Source organism: Symphalangus syndactylus, chromosome 23 (genome assembly GCF_028878055.3).
Source record: "Symphalangus syndactylus isolate Jambi chromosome 23, NHGRI_mSymSyn1-v2.1_pri, whole genome shotgun sequence".
Taxonomy (NCBI): domain Eukaryota; kingdom Metazoa; phylum Chordata; class Mammalia; order Primates; family Hylobatidae; genus Symphalangus; species Symphalangus syndactylus.
In genome coordinates this window covers 17,331,259-17,350,120 of record NC_072445.2, presented here as the reverse complement: position 1 = coordinate 17,350,120, position 18,862 = coordinate 17,331,259, and the positions used below count along the sequence as shown (strand labels likewise).

The following is an 18,862-nucleotide window of genomic DNA, read 5'->3' as shown; positions in this document are numbered from 1 at the left end:
TGTAGAGATGGGGTCTGCATTATGTTCCCCAGGGTGGTCTCAAACTCCTGGCTCAAGTAATCCTCCTGCCTCAGCCTCCAAAGTGCTAGACTTACAGGCCTGAGCCACCACACCCAGCCAGAAAAAGCACTTTAACACTTCATTCTCATTCACACCCTTATTAATAGTTGAATCTCTGTCCTTTTCTTTTCGAGATGGAGTCTTGCTCTGTTGCCCAGGCTGGAGTGCAGTGGCGTGATCTCGGTTCACTGCAAGCTTCGCCTCCCAGGTTCACACCATTCTCCTGCCTCAGCTTCCCGAGTAGCTGGGACTACAGACGCTTGCTACCATGCCCGACTAATTTTTTTTTTTTTTGTATTTTTTAGTAGAGACGCGTTTTCACCATGTTAGCCAGGATGGTCTCGCTCTCCTGACCTTGTGATCCACCTGCCTTGGCCTCCCAAAGTGCTGGGATTACAGGTGTGAGCCACCACAGCTGGCAAATCTTTCTTACCTGAAATTATAAGGAGAATGGTGAAGGAGAATTTGTTACAAGGATGTCCTCCTTCCTATTTTTTTATTCCTACTTTTCGGGCCAGTGACCATAATGTGCAGCCTGACGGAAATGCAGCTAAACTAAGAGTATAATGGAATTCAATATCGATGCCATTTAGGATTTTAGGAAAAGAACTTTAAGACTTTTTCACTGTTAACACAGGATATTTTTGACATCTGGCAAATCCTTTAGGGATTGATTCTGCCCAGGGGTGCAACCCACCACCTGGCAGGTGAGAGATGTGTGCCTATGCACTAAAATTTCTTAACTTGTTGCAGCACGGGTCTTTGTAAAGCCTCTGGTGCTCTTCTGTCCCCCAGAGCACTATGAAGCCCTGGTATCCCCCATCCTTGGACCTCTTTTCACCTACCTCCATATGGTAAGAGAAAAGTCAGGAACAGGAAGCAAAGAGTACTATTAAGGCCTCTGGCCATTTTTGAGCTTTGCAAGTCAGGAGCTCCTAGAAGTGTTGTCTACTAGCCCTGCCAGACTGGCTGGGCAGAGCTTCTACCCCAGCAGACTATCCTTGCTGTAGGATCGAGCAGCCCCCAAAGAACTAAACTGATTTAATTGCCACAAGACAGCTTCAGTTGCAGATTCTGCTCCTAACCTCCTGTTCACTGAGGAGAGGTAAAAAGAGGAATGCTTGCTCACAGACCCTTGCCAGGAATGCTGGGTCTGTTATCCTGACTCTAGAATTAAGCAGGGGGACCAGCTGGGTGGAGAACAGGTATGTCTAGAGACCCAGGGATTCTAAAAATGTTAATTCTTTCCAAGCAAAGAGGTGTTTGAGATACCGCCCTCATCAGAGATGTGGGATAGGTTACAGAAACCATAGATGTTTTTTTTAACCTTGTGGTGTGGAGTCTACAGAGGTTGTCATTGATGCCTAGAATCATCCTTGGCTAATTTTAATCATGAAGTGGACTTGACTTTAGATATTATGTGTTCCAATCCTTTCCCCGATTCTAGCATTTATTTCCTTTGTGTTTTCCCAGAGGCTTTCTCAGAAATGGCAAGTTATCAACCAAAGGAGCCTGCTGTGGTAAGGGATACCTACCCACTCTTCTTGGTGGATGAGCTGGCAGCCAGGTTTGGGGTGGGGAAAGGAAGTGGGCAGGGATTCTGCTGTCCCAGGGTAGAAGAGCAGTAGGTTGTAGCCATTCTCAGCCTAGGTGATACATGGCTTGTCTGGACAGGCTGTGACCAGCAGGCAGACTCTGAGAGTAGCCTTCATAGGGGCTACTCTTACCTTACTCACTTATTTTGATGCTGTAATGTCTATCCAACCGGACAGAGTCACTAGTAATAATGTCCTTCAGTGGATCGCTGCTGTCCATTCCCAACTTTTGCATAGAACGAAGACCCAAAAGAGAAGAAAGTGATCACAGAGAGTCTGATTAGGGTCGCTGCTTTCCTTGTCCTTCCTTTTCTGCACTCCTGTGGAACTTGGCCCCCTGGTTTTTTGCAGTGGAGAAGATGAGACTGCAGATGAAAACCCAGAGTCTCAAGAGATGCTGGAGGAGCAACTGGTGAGGATGTTAACCCGAGAAGTCATGGACCTAATCAGTAAGTGGCATGTCGAAACTGGGGCCATAGAGAATTTTCCTGGAAGAAGAGCTGGTCGCTCAGCCAACTCCATGAAGGCCTGACTAATGCAAAGGATTCATGTTTGCGGCGGGGCATGGTGGATTGCGAGGTCAAAAGATGGAGACCATCCTGGCCAACATGGTGAAAACCCTGTCTCTACTAAAAATACAAAAATTAGCTGGGCGTAGTGGCACGCGCCCGTAGTCCCAGCTACTCAGGAGGCTGAGGTAGGAGAATCGCTTGAACCCGGGAGGCGGAGGCTGCAGTGAGCCAAAATCACGCCACTACACTCCAGCCTGGCAAAAGAGTAAAACTCCATCTCAAAAAAAAAAAAGTTCATGTTTGCAGCAACACTGACAGATCCAAAAGAAATAACTAGATAGAAGCAAGGCAGTCCTTAAGTCAACCTAAGGATACTTTATGAATTGCAAGCTGAATATGGAGAAACAATCTAAAATAGCAGGAGGAATTTGGATTCATTAGGAATAACTTGGCCGGGCACGGTGGCTCACGCTTGTAATCCCAGCACTTTGGGAGGCTGAGGCGGGCGGATCACGAGGTCAGGAGATCGAGACCACGGTGAAACCCCGTCTCTACTAAAAATACAAAAAAATTAGCCGGGCGTAGTGGCGGGCGCCTCTAGTCCCAGCTACTCGGAGAGGCTGAGGCAGGAGAATGGCGTGAACCCGGGAGGTGGAGCTTGCAGTGAGCCGAGATTGCGCCACTGCACTCCAGCCTGGGCGACAGAGTGAGACTCCATCACAAAAAAAAAAAAAAAAAAAGGAATAACTTCCTAGTTTTGTCAAAATAGGGAAATGTTTTAAATTCTTGGACATGGAGGCTGTTAATTTTCTTTTTATCTTTACTGTGTCATTTTGTTTGAGATTCAAAGTAGACCAGGGATGTATCAAGCATCCTCTCCTAGTCACTCACTCTCAGAGAATTCTGTAATTTTCTCTCAGCTAGTTGAACTTGAAGGACCAAAACAGTTCGGTCATCAGAATGCCTCTATTTCTACTGGTGAAGCTAATTCTTGTGCCTTGGACGGTACCCCCATCTTCCTTCCTCCTCACCTGGCCAGAGACAGGTTGGGATCAGTGGGCCTGAGGTGGCTGTTGTGGTAGTATATACCCACCCTTCACCTAGTAACCCTGCTTTCTTGCTTTAGCGGTTTGCTGTGTTTCAAAGAAGGGTGCTGACCACAGTGGTGCTCCCCCAGCAGATGGAGACGGTAAGTGAGCCTGTGAGACCTTGGAGGTCTGCTCTTAGCCTCCTAAATACTGTTCCTTCTGAACCAGGTCAGTTTCCTTGCAGTCTGGTGAGGAGGAGGCACCCTACATCTAGTTATCATCTCTGGACCAGCCCTCTTGCTGTGTGCCTCCATCATACTCCCACCTCCAAGCCTTTGCACTTGCTGTTTCCTCTGTCTCAGATGATTTTCTCCCAACCATATATGTGATCTTTTCCCTTGCTTCATTCTAATGTCACCTCTTCCAAGAGATCATCCATGACCAACCTATCAAAAATGGCAACCCCAGCTACTCTGTATTCCTCTGCTTTATTCTTCTTCATAGCAGTTGTCACTACCCAACATTATGTTTTTATTTATGTATTCCTTTCTTACCTATCTCCCATGTTAGAATGTAAACTCCCATCAGGGAAGGGACCTATTGTCCTATACCTTTTATCCCCAGTAACTAAATCAGTGCCTGGTAGAAAGGATGCTCAAATATTTGTCCAACAACAAAGTAACTTCAGTATTTGCAGCATTTTGTGTTTCTGCCTAGAAGCTCCCCCGTTTCCCTCATGTACAGCTTGGGTGCATCTCTAGAAGATCAGCCATGGGCATGGGCCATTATTATGTGGAGATGGGAGGGCTCCTAATACTACTTAGCCACCACTTAGCCTAGAACACTAAGCTTTGCTTTGTTTTTTGCACTTCTGTCAGAAGAAGGTATTTTTCTCTGTTCTGAAAGGATGGAGCTTAACATTCTACTCTCTGATAACAGATGAAGAAATGATGGCCACAGAGGTCACCCCCTCAGCTATGGCAGAGCTTACAGACCTGGGCAAATGTCTGATGAAGCATGAGGTGGGTAGAAGGAGCAGGTGATAACCTTTACTCCTTGCCCAGATGGGGAGTCACCTTTTACTTTTCTTGCTCTATGGTGCTATCAAGAGTTTTTTGTAATACTCCTTTGTTACATAAGTTCCTGGTTCCAAAGGCCCCAGAAAAAAACGAGGGAAAAGGTGCAATGCCATGGTGTCTCCCATACCAGCATAGGCAGGAGCTCTCAGGAAAACACGTAGTAGGCACACTGATGCAGATCCCTGGTGTTTAGCCTCCCCAAGCCAGGCCTGAGCTTTGTCTCCATCCTACACATACAGGTTTTCTCACGTTGATTTTTTCTTTTTGACTGGCAATACACAAAAATAGAGGAAGTAAACTCACTTCTTTTATTTTTCCTGCTTAGCTATTTAAAACTCCAGCTCCTAAGCCAGGCATGGTGGCACACACCTGTAGTCCCAGCTATTCGAGAGGCTGAGATGGGAGAATAGCTTGAGCCCAGGAGTTCAAGACCAGCCTGGGCAACAAAACAACCCCATCTTTAGAGGGGGGAGGGAAAAAAAAACCCTCCAGCTCCTGATGTGTAAGAATAATCAGAGAAAATTGTGCTGCTTTTCCTATTGTAACTCTTCATCTTTTTTCTGTTCAGGATGTTTGTACAGCGCTATTAATTACAGCCTTCAATTCCCTGGCCTGGAAAGATACTCTGTCCTGCCAGAGGACGACCTCACAGCTCTGCTGGCCTCTCCTCAAACAAGTATGGTTATTCACCCCTTTTCCGTGCCCCCATGGAAGGTTTGGGTCATGCAGATTGACTAAATCATTCAGAAGAATTGGGGTGCTGAGGCCTTGAGAGAGGCCCCCTGTGCCCTAAAGCAGTTGTCTCCTCAGGTGCTGTCAGGGACACTGCTCGCAGATGCAGTTACGTGGCTTTTCACCAGTGTGCTGAAAGGCTTACAGATGCACGGGCAGCACGACGGATGCATGGCTTCCCTGGTCCATCTGGCCTTCCAGATATACGAGGCGCTGGTGAGTGGGGAAAGCATGGGGGCAGGATGGCTGCAGCTTCATCACTCAGTCTGCTCCTAGTCTCTTGGGCCTTATCCTAAATCCAGGCACCTGCCAAATTGCTGGTGCAATCTCTGAGAAATGGGTGTGGCAGGAAATGGGGAGGGTGGCAATATCCAAACCTACATCCAGTAAGTTTATCCCTGCTGATATCAGCGCCCCAGGTACCTGGAGATAAGAGCTGTAATGGAGCAAATCCCTGAAATACAGAAGGACTCACTGGACCAGTTTGACTGCAAGCTTTTAAACCCCTCCCTGCAGAAAGTGGCTGACAAGCGCCGAAAGGACCAATTCAAACGCCTCATTGCTGGTTGCATTGGGGTAGGTCACGCACCTTCATTAGCGCACCCAACCCCCTTCTTAAATCGTGTATGGGCAAACCATAAACCAGCTGTAGTTATTGACCATTATGGTGAGATAATTTTTTTTTTTTTTTTTGAGATGGAGTTTCACTCTTGTTGCCCAGGCTGGAGTGCAGTGGTGCAATCTCAGCTCACCACAACCTCCGCCTCCCAGGTTCAAACGATTCTCCTGCCTCAGCCTCCCAAGTAGCCGGGATTACAGGCATGCACCGCCACATCTGGCTAATTTTTTGTATTTTTAGTAGAGACGGGGTTTCTCCATGTTGGTCAGGCTGGTCTCAAACTCCTGACCTCAGGTGATCCACCTGCCTTGGCCTCCCAAAAGTGTTGGGATTACAGGCGCGAGCCACTGTGGCAGGCCAAGAGAATCTTTAACTACTACTTAGGGCCCAGCATTAATTCTTTCTCATTTGTTTTCCACAGAAACCCTTGGGAGAGCAATTCCGAAAAGAAGTTCACATTAAGAATCTTCCCTCACTTTTCAAAAAAACAAAGCCAATGCTGGAGACGGAGGTGCTGGACAATGATGGGGGTGGCCTGGCCACCATCTTTGAACCCTGAATCAAGCTTTTGGGCATCCTTCCTCGGCCTTTCTTGTCATCTCTTCTTTCCCTTTGTAGCTAATCTCTAGGCCCTTCTTGCACTGCCACCTCACTTTCCACCATTGTCAGCCTGGAGAGAGATCCAGGTCTGGAGCTGGAGAGAACAGGCCCTGTGCAGGACCATAAGTAATTATACTAAAGTATCAAGAAAGGGAGTTAGGGCTTAAACTATTCTGTCTAGATGTTCCAGATAGTTCCCATTCTACTTGGAGATTTGGCTTTTCCAAGAAAAGCTAGAGCAGAGCAGTCCTTCTCCCACAAGCCCTCCCACCCCTGTGCAGCCACATAACCTGTACAGAATGGTAACTAAGGGTGCTGTGCCCAACACTGCAACTAGCAAGGCTCGCAGCAAGAGCACAGCCCTCAACTACTTGTGCCAGAGTTTTTCTTGGACCACTCCAACTCCCACTGAGCCCTTTTGCTGCTGGGCTGGCAGGAAACTTTCCCCACTCCCTGAGGGGCATGTCTGGGTTAGGTGCTAAGTGCTGAAGAGAACTTGGCCAGTTCTCTCAACTTTGCTTTGGGCAAGAATCTGGTCACCTGATGGGACCCATGGTACAGGCTACTGCTAAACTTGGCACAGTATCAAGTATAGTACCTCCAAGGACCAGGGCTGGGCAATCTTTAGTGCTAACACCCCCTTTAGAGTTCACACATCTTGCCCTTCCATGAATGACCCCTCAGTCTGGCCTCCCCAGCCTCAAGGTCCACTCAGGCACAAGAGCCACAGTACCCTAGATAGTGTCACATGACACCATTGTCATACAAGGATAATACAGACCAACTAGGCTACATCTGTGATAAGCAGCTAGCAAAGCCACTGGTCTTCTCCTAGGACTAAGTCCAGGTGCCTTCCACAATCTCATGGTCTTTCAGGTCCCTGGTTACTTTTCTCAAAGGCCATTTCCAAAAGAAAATACATGCCTTCGCATCACAACCTGTACTGTGAGTCCATTCTAGAGGTCACTGAAAGGCCCTGTAAACAGGACATGGATACAGGACCTGGCCCTGAGGTTATTACTGGCCATAAGGCAGACTTAGTCCATACAGAAATCAGTGTGTCCATTTGCTCTGCACAAAAACAGACCTGTTGTCCATCCAGTCCACTGACAAGAGGGTTTCCCCAAGAGCCGAAGTGGACTGAAGCTACAGTTTTTAGCTGGTGTGGGCCACAGGCAGGGTCAGATTGAGAAGAGGCAAAGCTGGGGAAGCAGAAGTTGGAGTCTTGTGTTGCTCCCTCTTCCTGTGTGGTGCTCTGGGTTTCTGTGGATTGTGGAGGCGATCTCAAGAGTGTTTCCCTCCAAACCTGATAGCTGCCTATTCCTGTCTGGTTGGGGCTGTGGAGGGTGTAGTTGTATTTATTGCGTTGTAATATTTTTAACATCCTGTGACTTCATGCTAGAAATTTTCTATTGTTTATAGAAACTTTTTGTAGAAACATTAACTCTAAAGCACATCTGCATGTCAGTAAAAATCTCAGTTTCGTACAGAAAGGGACCCATCTGCCTTTTTCAACCTAGTCTTAAAACCAGTGACATACTCCAGGGTTACTTCATGAGCACCCAGGACTGAACAAGAAGAAATGTGACTGATGAACTTGGTCTTTCAAGCTTTCTGAAATGGTGTGCCAGTCAGAAAAGGATTTCTATTCCTGACATACCCAGACTACGCAGCCCATACCATTCTCACAGTGTCTTTCGTGTGTGGCTGCTGGGCCTGGCCCACAGGAATTGCTACTGTTCTTTGTTGGAGCTGTCAGTAGCAACATGAACTTCCCTGGTAATCCGGGAGACAGGTGAAGTGGCACATTCACTCTAACTTGAATGTTTTTCTAGGGTTTGGCCGTGCTCCCAGAAACCACCTTCATTTGCCAATTCTCAGGAGGTGTTCTTTTTGTTGTTTTTGAGACAGGGTCTCGCTGTTACCCAGGCTGGAGTGCACGTCTGATGTTCCTAATTGCTAAATGCCAAACCAGTTCTGAAGTGAGGCCCCCTGTTTTTCACGGTGGCTCACACCTGTAATCCCAACACTTTGGGAGGCCCCAAGGCAGGCACACTTGAGGTCAGGAGTTTGACACCAGCCTGACCAACATGGTGAAACCCTGTCTCTACTAAAAATACAAAAAATTAGACATAACCAGGTGTGGTGGTGCACGCCTATATATATTATCAGCTACTCAGGAGGCTGAGGCAAAAGAAGGGCTGTTTGAACCCAGGAGGAGGTTGCAGTGAGCTGAGATTGCACCATTGCACTCCAGCCTGGGCAACAGAGTGAGACTCTGTCTCAAAAAACATAAACTCAAAAGTAGTCTCAAAAAGTTTTTTTGTTTTGGTGAGTTTATTTACATCTAAGGCCTTATAAAGGCCTAAAAAGTCTCATTTTATGGCACATTTAACAAAATGTATTAAAGCTGGAATTGTCCCAGAAAACTCAGGATCCCTAGTCACACTGGGCTCTGTACAGCAGTCCTGTAGGGTGGGTCAGTCAGAACCCAAAGCTTCAGCTTGCCTCAGGAGCATCCAAGCTCAGTCCATCTGAACCGCATCTAGTTCATCCAAGAAGCGCCGGCACTTCCCCATCAGTACTTTGATGGCTTCACTCACCAGCACATCTGGTGGCAACACCCCCGTTGACTCAACAGAGACTGGGGACCAAAGAGACACTTTAGGCAGGGCTTGCCTGTAAAACTTACTCATAAACTGCACATCTAGACTGGAAGGAAGCTGCAGCACCAAAGAGCACTGCCCACTCATCTCACTACTTCATACTCACAGATATAATGATCTCGAACCCGGGCAAGCCTCACAACCTTCTTTAGCTTCTCATTCCGGAAGATTTCTCTGCTGAAGGTATCCAGCCGAGGGTTGGCAACTCTGGCCACCTTTTTACCTAATGAGAACAAACCATGATTTTTTATTCTTTTTTCTAATTTGCCACTTGGTAGCAAACCATGTTATACTTTTAGGAGCCCAGGGTTTTTATTTCTGTCACCTTCAAAGAAAATATAATTTAGGTCCTAACGTGAACAGCATCTCAAATACCATACCTTGGACTTCCTGCACCTCAATAACACCAGGTGAGAAGCACCTGCTCAACTCCTCAGCTGCCTCCCCTTCCACGGGCTCAAGCAGGGTGATGTCTGGCAGGAGCCTGTAACTGGCTGTTGCCACTGGTGAAAACTTGGCATGATCTTTGCCTGGAGAGGAAGAGGGAACATGCCTATAGGAAACCCTTCTAGGCTTAGGAAGAATACTCCTCCTAAGCTACTAACAGCAAAAGCACAACCGTCTTGGCTTTCTGCCTGCCGGGAATATCTCAGCTGAGTTCCCTAGTCAGCTTGCCCCACTGCAACCGAACTACCCCCCTTCCCAGGAAGGCACACAGGGTTCTCACCAATGCCCTTGACACAGTGCATGAGCAGGTCAATTTCTTGGCCAGGCCGCAGCTGAGCAATGAGGATATCATCGTGCACTGGTCGGATAGTGCCCTCTGGAAAGAGATCAGCCTGGTTCCCCAGGGGGATCCATGTCATATGCCTGGTATACACTGGAGGAAAAACATGTCAGAAGATCTCAGTCCCTAAAACTAGCAGCTACCCACAGACGGGGCCTCTTCTTCACCCTACCACTACTTACCTTTGTGGTTCACATACAGTTCGTTGGGGTCAGAGGAATCTTTAGCAGCATGGGGGTTCCGAGTGCATCTGACTTGGAGACGAAACTGTAGAGTATCTATCTCTGTGCCTTCTTCATCTCCTGCACAAATGGAGGGAGCTCCTAAGAACTAGTAAACGTCTGAGTGATGCTTTACATATGTTTCCCATTTAATTATGGCAAACTTGGGAAGACAAGGCAAGTGCTCTCACAGATGAAAAACACTGATGTACAAAGATAAGTAGCTTACCCAACATCACAGTCAACCAGGATTTGAACCCAGATAGTCCACTTCTCCCAAAATTTCATTTTCTCACCTTGGTTCCGATACTCAAAAAGACGGGGATCAGCATGAATGGGAATGAGCCCCAGACGGTGAGCAAGGATCTCATCCTGAACAATGGATGTATTATTGTACACCAGGACCTTCTCCACAGCCATAGTTGGCACCTGCCCAAGGAAAAATAACCCCTTATCTGCAAAAACCCAACAGACCCCCTACCTATCCCTGTAACCCCAACCTCCAGAGGTAGAGAGCTATCTCTCTTCCTAGAATGTTTAATGAGAAATTTACAAAGAATGAGAAGGTAAAATGCTCAGCAAAATTCAAGGAAAAATAAGAAGGGAAGGACAGCTTGAGACACTTAATTCTCCAAGTGAGGTGTCAGTGCAGTTCCCAAAGCAACTCCAGCCTTGTCACCATGTGTGCCAATACCTCAGCTAACAGAATTCGTCGAAAAGCATTGGCAATGGCTGCGTCAATTCCCACCATGTCAAACTCCAGTGAGTTTTCATCCATGTGTACTACATCCACACGGAAATTCTAGAGGGACAGGAAAAACATTTAAGTGAAACCTGCTCTCTGTGTAATATCTCTTCATACCTCCCCCTTAGATAATTCCCTCAAGTATTACCCTCTCGTCCAAAAACCTCCCTTTGCCCAGATGTCCCTTATTAAATATTCTTTCTTGCCCAGTGTTTTAAGTTTCATGAAAAGTCTCCATTTTTGTCATCCATTCATTAAAACCCTATGCAATATGGCTTCCAACCAAACCATCCACACAGAAGCTATTCTACTAAAGAACAGAAACTACCATAGTGCTTAGTCTTGTTCACACTACTCAGTCCTCTTACTAGACTTCTGCTATGCTTGACATTGATTAAAAAACCCCCTCCTGGCCCGGCACGGTCACTCACACTTGTAATCTCAGCACTTTGGGAGGCTGAGACGGGCAGATCACAAGGTCAGGAGTTTGAGACCAGCCTGGCCAGCATGGTGAAACCCCGTCTCTACTAAAAATACAAAAAATTAGCTAGGCTGGGCGCAGTGGCTCACGCTTGTAATCCCAGCACTTTGGGAGGCTGAGGCGGGCGGATCACGAGGTCAGGAGATCAAGACCACGGTGATAACCCCGTCTCTACTAAAAATACAAAAAAAATTAGCCGGGCATGGTGGCGGGCGCCTGTAGTCCCAGCTACTTGGAGAGGCTGAGGCAGGAGAATGGCGTGAACCTGGGAGGCGGAGCTTGCAGTGAGCAGAGATTGCGCCACTGCACTCCAGCCTGGGCAACAGAGCGAGACTCCGTCTCAAAAAAAAAAAAAATTAGCTGGGCATGGTGGCGCATGACTGTAGTCCCAGCTACTCGGGAGGCTGAGGCAGGAGAACTGCTTGAACCCGGGAGGCGGAGGTTGCAGTGAGCCAAGATCGCGCCATTGCACTCCAGCCTGGGAGATAAGAGCGTCTCATGAAAAGAAAAGAAAGAAATCCCTTCCGTATTTGAACTATTCTCCTGGTTTCTGAGCTCTGAGCTCCACTCTTCTTCCTTCTCTGATGATCAACTTCCACCCATCTCTAAATTTGCCAGGTTCTTGTCTCTCTCCCAGGTCACCTTAACTGTACTAACGGTTTTAGCAACTATCTGTTCTGACAACTCCCAAAATGTTATCTCACTTCTGATCTCATTTCAAGCATGCAGTCTTCTAGCCTGCTAGATTTCTCCACATGCAGAAAACAATGCATCATCATTCCCGTTCCCCAGACCCATTTCTCCTCTCAGTAAATGATACCACAATGCATCAAAGCAGTTCCCAAGCCAAAAAGTCATTTTATGCTACCCCCACAGCCTTTACCAAAGCAATCATAAATTTACCTTCTATTCTACCTTTGCTCTATTTCTACCATCAGTCTTAGTTCATGTCTTCAACCTCAGCTTCCCTTACAACAGATCTGCCTGCTCCATATGATCCTCCTCAAACTCACTCCCTCCCAGCCATCAAGGCTGCAAATCTGATCATGTCTGCTTAAGAACTATTCAAGCCCCCTATCATCAACAGTGCCCAAGACACACTTCAGCCTTGCCTACCACTCATGCCAGAGCTACTTGGACATTCCCGGAGCACACTTCACACAAGCCATAATTTTTTTTCAAGCATTAACCTTTTTCATTGTTCATACTTTATTCCTTGTATCAACAGGTTAAAAAAAATTTTTCCCAAGCACTGATTTACAGATCATGTTTATAAGCTGCACGCAAAGATCAGTTGCATAAACGGTAACATTCAGTAATCTATTTAAATGCAATTTTAACCCTTATTTTAAGCTAAGTGAAACAATAATACAAAAGACTAAATACACACAAAACCTGTATATCCTGAACTTCACTCACTTGAAACAAACCCTTCATAATTTAACTCCTGTTCTTTTTACTTACCATTCAAGGCTCAATTCAGATGTCCCCTCCTCTTGAAATGTTAAGTACCTCTTGGCCCCTCTTCCTGGTCTCAGCGGAATGCTCCCCACCCCAACCCTGCCGTCTTCATCGCTATCAACCACCTTCACCATATTACACTAGATTCACTCGCTTATACGCACCATTCCTCAACAAGACTGAACATCTTTGCAGAACTGGATAGAAACCGTGTCTAATTTGGCCTGTAAACGGAGCGTCTAGCACATTGCTCAACAAACTTACAAACGGAGCGACCCCCAAGAGCAGCTTCTGAGACAGACACAGGCTGCTCAGACCACAGGCTCTGGCCTTCATAACCCTCCCCAGACAACTCCGGCCCCACTTACCTTCTCGAAGCGGTCCTGGTCCCAGGCATCATCATAACCGGAATAGTTACCGGGAAAGTCAGTGGTATGGACCTAGAGCAAAGGGACGAATTTGTCCACGAAGGGACAGTGAGCCCACGGCTATCCCCACGCCAATCCCAAGACCCATCCCTGTTCCGCTCTCATTCCTCCCGCCCAAGCTCAAGGCCACAAGGCTTACATTGCGAACCCCAAACTCCCCTAGAACCACGCGGCTCCGCATTTCTTCCACCGCCTGAGAAGCCGCCATCTTCAATTTCTACACGAGACTAGAGGCTCTATCTCGCGCGTGCGTCCTAGTAGCCCTGTTCCGTCTCCGTGGCAACGCACCGCCTCTTGGAATCTTAAATATCGCGAGACTTTGCCCCGCGGCCCCCGCCTCCCGTCCACGTCCCCAGCTTCCGGAAGTTGGTTTTGTCCAAACATCCGGGCTTCTCCTTTTTGTGTTCCGGCCGATCCCACCTCTCCTCGACCCTGGACGTCTACCTCCCTGAGGCCCACATCTTGCCCACTCCTCTGCGCGCGGGGCTAGCGCGGGCTTCAGCGACGGGAGCCCTCAAGGGACATGGCAACTACAGCGGCGCCGGCGGGCGGCGCCCGAAATGGAGCTGGCCCGGAATGGGGAGGGTTCGAAGAAAACATCCAGGTAATGGCCCCAAGGCACCAGCTGCCAGCAACCGGAGGGCCGGCGATGTCCAGAAGTGTCTTGGGGATTCTCCCTCTGGGCCTGGAAGTCCGCTCCATTTACAAATCTCTCTTCTTTGGGTCTTCGTGCACACTAAAGTCAGTGGGATTAACATTGACCTGAAAGGGCCAGACTAGTACTCCAGCCTGAGGATCTCGGGTTTCTGGGCCCGCCCGAGGCATTAGGAAGAAGGTATTCTTGGAACAAGTTAGGAGGTTGGTCGGGGTCAGGCATGGAGTGGGGTTGGGTGGGATTCACTGGCATTCGCTGAAAACATACTATGTGTATAGTTTTGTTTGGGGCTTAGGAAAGAAGGAAATGGGCACTTTTTCAGCCTTTTAGTCTTTGATAGGTAACGTAGGAGAAAGACACGAATGGAACACTAGTAGGTTTCCCAGGCTAGAAAAGATAGCCAGAGCTAGAAACCAGGCGTTCTGAGAGCATATGAGGGGGAATGGAGTGGCATGATCTGTAGTGATTCCAAGCCGTATCCTCAGCAGTGGAAGAACAAAGCCCTAAACCCTGGGATGAGCAGAGGACTTAATGGATGGAACAGAAAAGTCCTGCACTCTAGGAGCCATTGTCTTCACAGGGGGGAGGCTCAGCTGTGATTGACATGGAGAACATGGATGATACCTCAGGCTCTAGCTTCGAGGATATGGGTGAGCTGCATCAGCGCCTGCGCGAGGAAGAAGTAGACGCTGATGCAGCTGCTGCTGAAGAAGAGGATGGAGAGTTCCTGGGCATGAAGGGCTTTAAGGGACAGCTGAGCCGGCAGGTGGCAGATCAGGTAAGCAAGATTGAATCCTCTGCAGGTAGAAAAGTATACCTTACCTAGGTATGTCCCGTGTTCTGGAGTTGGTGTTGGTGGTGTTCGCCCCAGGTTGTCCAGTTAGAACCATGTAGAAATCAAACAGAAAATAGGCAACAAGGTCTAGAACCAACAGTACCACAATACCTATGCCCATCTTCCTTACTTCAGATGTGGCAGGCTGGGAAGAGACAAGCCTCCAGGGCCTTCAGCTTGTACGCCAACATCGACATCCTCAGACCCTACTTTGATGTGGAGCCTGCTCAGGTGCGAAGCAGGTGAGGAGCCTTCTCTTGAAGAAGCTTCCCTCCTAACACCTAGTCCTTCATGCACACTACAATCAGATTTCAAGCCCTGGGCTCTGGTGGGCTCCCTGTCTTCATGACCCCATCACCTCTCATGACTGCACCTGTCACTGAAACAAATAATAGCACACCATCTTCCTCCTCTTTTCCATCTAGCTGACTACTCATCTTCCCTCAAAACCTACCTCAGATGTCACTTCCTCTGTTCCACATTCCTCAATCCCATCCCCAGTTTCTTCTTTCCTGGTGTTCCTACAGAACTCTGTGCTTGCCAGCCGGGCATGGTGGCTCACGCCTGTAATCCCAGCACTTTGGGAGGCCGAGGTGGGCGGATCACAAGGTCAGGAGATCGAGACCATCCTGGCTAACACGGTGAAACCCTGTCTCTCCTAAAAATGCAAAAACAATTAGCCGGGCGTGGTGGCGGGCGCCTGTAGTCCCAGCTACTCGGGAGGCTAAGGCAGGAGAATGGCGTGAACCCGGGAGGCAGAGGCGGAGCTCGCAGTGAGCTGAGATCGTGCCACTGCACTTCAGCCTGGGCAACAGAGCAAGACTCCATCTCAAAAAAAAAAAAAAAAAGAACTCTGCTGCGCTTGCCTCTAATAGACAGCACTTCACTACTGCGATCCTTTCTTATTCCTGGAATCTTCCTCCCAGAGACCAACAGCATCTCAAAAGCAGGCTCTGTCTTGTTTATCTTTTTATTCCCAGCACCAGAACAGTCTCAGAATCAAACTATCAGGGCATAGTTTTTGAGTGACTTTTCAAGAACTAGATTTAATCCTGGCTTGGTTTTTTTGTTCATCCTTTAATCAATGCTAATCAAATACCCAGGACCACTCAACAAGTATTTATTAAGCATTTGCTCTGTGCCAGACCCTAAACTAATTGTATCTGGTTCAGTCGTGAAGATAGATGGGAGCCTTGCTCTTGAGTGCAGTTACAGTACTCATTCTATGATGGGGCAAACGGGAGGGATATGTGAGCTAAAGCAGGTTGGTGGGTGGGACAGGACAAGTTTCCCAGAGGAAGTAAAATCTAGCTAAAATCCAAGGTATGATTAGGAGCTAGCCACTTGAGAGAAGGGGGAAGTGACTAAATTTTCATACCACTTCACATATATTTTTCAAGACAATGCTCAACAGTGCCTGGAGGCACAGATAAGCAGGAAGAGGAGGCGTTTTTACTATATCCTCAGTAACACCTTTCATTCTAAACTTTCCATCTAGCCGGCTAGACTTTTCCCAGGGCTTCCTTATTACAGCCCTGAATTCTGGGTACTCTCTGCTGAGGTCTGCCTGTCTTGTCCTGTCTTTGTTTTGTTTTGTTTTGTTTTGAGATGGAGTCGCACTCTGTCACCCAGGCTGGAGTGCAGTGGCGCGATCTCAGTTCACTGCAACCTCCACCTCCCGGGTTCAAGCGATTCTCCTGCCTCAGCCTCCTGAGTAGCTGCGACTACACGCGCCCGCCGCCATGCCCAGCTAATTTTTTGTATTTTTCATAGAGACAGGGTTTCACCATATTGGCCAGGCTGGCCTCAAACTCCTGACCTTGTGATCTGCCCGCCTCGGCCTCCCAAAGTGCTGGGATTACAGGCGTGAGCCACCGCGCCCAGCCTGCCTGTCTTTTCAAGGGGAGGGGGCAGATGGATACATGGTCAGGCCCTCCTTCAAGGCCCAGTAGGGCTGAGTTCTCCATATAGCTGCTGTTTCAGTCAGCTAAGTTTCAGAGGGTTGTCCTTCCTGGAAGTAATCTTAGGGGCAAGGAAATGATTTCCTCATTCCCTGTCTGTCTTTACTACCCTGTTCTACCGTGTCATCCAACATGTCTTCTAGGCCAGGCCCCATTCCCTGGAGTTAGAGATGAATAAAATTCAGGCCTTGCCCTCTAGAACCTCATGGCCTCGTGCTGCCTCTGCTTTAATCTCTCCTCTCCTCTCCCAGGCTCCTGGAGTCCATGATCCCTATCAAGATGGTCAACTTCCCCCAGGTGAATAGAGGGTGGCATGTCTGGAGAGCCGGGGGAAGCACCAGGGCAGAGGGTGGGACCACCAGGCAAATCCTGGGAAGCCATAAACAGATGAGCTGTTGTACCCTCCAGCCTGAATGAGTTGGTATATTGACAGAAAATTGCAGGTGAACTCTATGGACCTCTCATGCTGGTCTTCACTCTGGTTGCCATCCTACTGCATGGGATGAAGACGTCTGACACTATTATCGTAAGCAGGACAGACAACTTTGGGGGGGTGGCTACACTAGGTTGAAAGCTGCCTGAGGATAGGATGGTGGAGTGAGACAGGAACAGCCCCTGCGGAAGGCCCTAGGTGAGGCTGAGATCAGAGGCCTCCTAGGACTAAGTAGAGCCTTCACCCCACAGCGGGAGGGCACCCTGATGGGCACAGCCATTGGCACCTGCTTCGGCTACTGGCTGGGAGTCTCATCCTTCATTTACTTCCTTGCCTACCTGTGCAACACCCAGATCACCATGCTGCAGATGTTGGCACTGCTGGTAAGGAGCCAGGTGTGGTGGGCAGGAGTGATGTTAAAAAGAGTATCCAGGCTTTGGTCGGCATCTGTCCGGGGGCCCCAAAGCCTGGAATGGGAGGAGGAGGCCAATGGACCATGTTTCCCAGGGTCCCCATGAGGGGCCAGAAACCAGCCCAACCTGAGTGATTTTCCTCTCCACCATCCTCCTTCCCAGGGCTACGGCCTCTTTGGGCACTGCATTGTCCTGTTCATCACCTATAATATCCACCTCCACGCCCTTTTCTACCTCTTCTGGCTGTTGGTGGGTGGACTGTCCACACTGCGCATGGTAAGCTGGGCGAGAGGCTTCCAGGGGTGGGCTGTCCTCCCAGGGAGCTGGGGAAGACAGCCTGGACCTGTCCCTCTCACAAAGAGCCCTAAATGGGAGGGAAGGGCCCAAAGATGGTTCTGCCCTGGGTGGGGGTGTCTTGTCCCCACTCCTCACTTTGGAGCCAGGCCCTTTGAGCTGTATTCTCATGGCCCTAGGTAGCAGTGTTGGTGTCTCGGACCGTGGGCCCCACACAGCGGCTGCTCCTCTGTGGCACCCTGGCTGCCCTACACATGCTCTTCCTGCTCTATCTGCATTTTGCCTACCACAAAGTGGTAGAGGGTAAGTGGCAGGAAGGTCTGGGTGGGGGAGAATGGGAAAGCAGCTGCCTAGAGCAAGAAGCTGGATATGATGGCCGGTGGGCTGGGCCCATCTGACCCTCGCTCACCTTCCGTCTTCCTTCCAGGGATCCTGGACACACTGGAGGGCCCCAACATCCCGCCCATCCAGAGGGTCCCCAGAGACATCCCTGCCGTGCTCCCTGCTGCTCGGCTTCCCACCACCATCCTCAACACCACAGCCAAAGCTGTTGCGGTGACCCTGCAGTCACACTGACCCCACCTGAAATTCTTGGCCAGTCCTCTTTCCCGCAGCTGCAGAGAGGAGGAAGACTATTAAAGGACAGTCCTGATGACATGTTTCTTAGATGGGGTCTGCAGCTGCCGCTGAGCTGTAGCTGCGTAAGTACCTCCTTGATGCCTGTCGGCACTTCTGGAGGGCACAAGGCCAAGAACTCCTGGCCAGGACTGCAAGGCTCTGCAGCCAGTGCAGAAAATGGGTCAGCTCCTTTGAGAACCCCTCACCACCTACCCCTTCCTTCCTCTTTATCTCTCCCACATTGTCTTGCTAAATATAGACTTGGTAATTAAAATGTTGATTGAAGTCTGGAACTGCAGCGGCTGATCCAGTGGTCCTCCCTGTCATCCCACTTCCTATATACTTTACTGCTCAGTCAACAATGGTAATGTCATATGTTCCCTTCTTCATATCCTCACCCAGGCAGGATAAAGGTGGGACAGGCCAGACTACATAGAAGGCAGTGATTGAATATGGAACCTACCCCTGAGGGCAGGGGACACCTGACCCGTGAAGCGGCAGGGAGGCCTCAAGCACAAAAGCCATAAGCCTGATGGAACACTGCAGCCAGCTTGAGTCTGGGCTCAGCTGCACTCGGGAAGCCAAGGAAGCAGTGACAATTGGACAAAACATCCCGACTTAAACCCCGTGTCAAAACAA

The 18,862-nt window shown here is 48.9% G+C and overlaps 3 protein-coding genes across 6 annotated transcripts in view; 2 read left to right on the top strand and 1 right to left on the bottom strand.

Annotated features, from left to right (window-relative positions):
* The window catches only part of XPO5 (exportin 5), a 55,158-nt gene extending 47,440 nt beyond the window's left edge, over positions 1-7,718 (top strand). The window contains exons 24-32 of the mRNA XM_055263993.2: positions 817-914; positions 1,534-1,580; positions 2,007-2,104; positions 3,294-3,356; positions 4,135-4,217; positions 4,843-4,950; positions 5,085-5,222; positions 5,418-5,582; positions 6,047-7,718. Coding sequence (XP_055119968.1) covers positions 817-914; positions 1,534-1,580; positions 2,007-2,104; positions 3,294-3,356; positions 4,135-4,217; positions 4,843-4,950; positions 5,085-5,222; positions 5,418-5,582; positions 6,047-6,184 — 938 coding nt within the window. The 3' untranslated portion in view covers positions 6,185-7,718. The remainder of the gene's footprint in view (positions 1-816; positions 915-1,533; positions 1,581-2,006; positions 2,105-3,293; positions 3,357-4,134; positions 4,218-4,842; positions 4,951-5,084; positions 5,223-5,417; positions 5,583-6,046) is intronic.
* Positions 181-13,530, bottom strand: POLR1C (RNA polymerase I and III subunit C). 2 transcript variants are annotated; one of them, XM_055264000.2, is made up of 9 exons: positions 13,154-13,295; positions 12,955-13,026; positions 10,594-10,701; positions 10,196-10,328; positions 9,861-9,980; positions 9,619-9,771; positions 9,272-9,421; positions 8,998-9,114; positions 181-493 (listed from the first exon to the last, which is right to left on the bottom strand). In XM_055264000.2, the coding sequence occupies exons 1-9, from the start codon at positions 13,220-13,222 to the stop codon at positions 387-389; spliced, it is 1,029 nt and encodes a 342-aa protein (XP_055119975.1). In that variant the 5' UTR covers positions 13,223-13,295; the 3' UTR covers positions 181-386. The 2 variants fall into 2 exon arrangements, with proteins under 2 accessions (XP_055119975.1, XP_055119974.1); XM_055263999.2 differs by lacking the exon at positions 181-493 and adding an exon at positions 8,544-8,869 and having other exon boundaries at positions 13,154-13,530.
* YIPF3 (Yip1 domain family member 3) lies at positions 13,348-18,516 on the top strand. 3 transcript variants are annotated; one of them, XM_055263179.2, is made up of 9 exons: positions 13,348-13,618; positions 14,250-14,447; positions 14,640-14,746; positions 16,717-16,762; positions 16,899-16,991; positions 17,150-17,281; positions 17,474-17,587; positions 17,785-17,908; positions 18,033-18,516. In XM_055263179.2, exons 1-9 carry the CDS (start codon positions 13,538-13,540, stop codon positions 18,179-18,181), a joined length of 1,044 nt encoding a protein of 347 aa, XP_055119154.2. In that variant the 5' UTR covers positions 13,348-13,537; the 3' UTR covers positions 18,182-18,516. The 3 variants fall into 3 exon arrangements, with proteins under 3 accessions (XP_055119154.2, XP_055119156.2, XP_055119155.2); XM_055263181.2 differs by having other exon boundaries at positions 13,391-13,618; positions 14,155-14,447; XM_055263180.2 differs by having other exon boundaries at positions 13,532-13,618; positions 14,158-14,447.
* Positions 18,517-18,862: the final 346 nt, after the last annotated feature.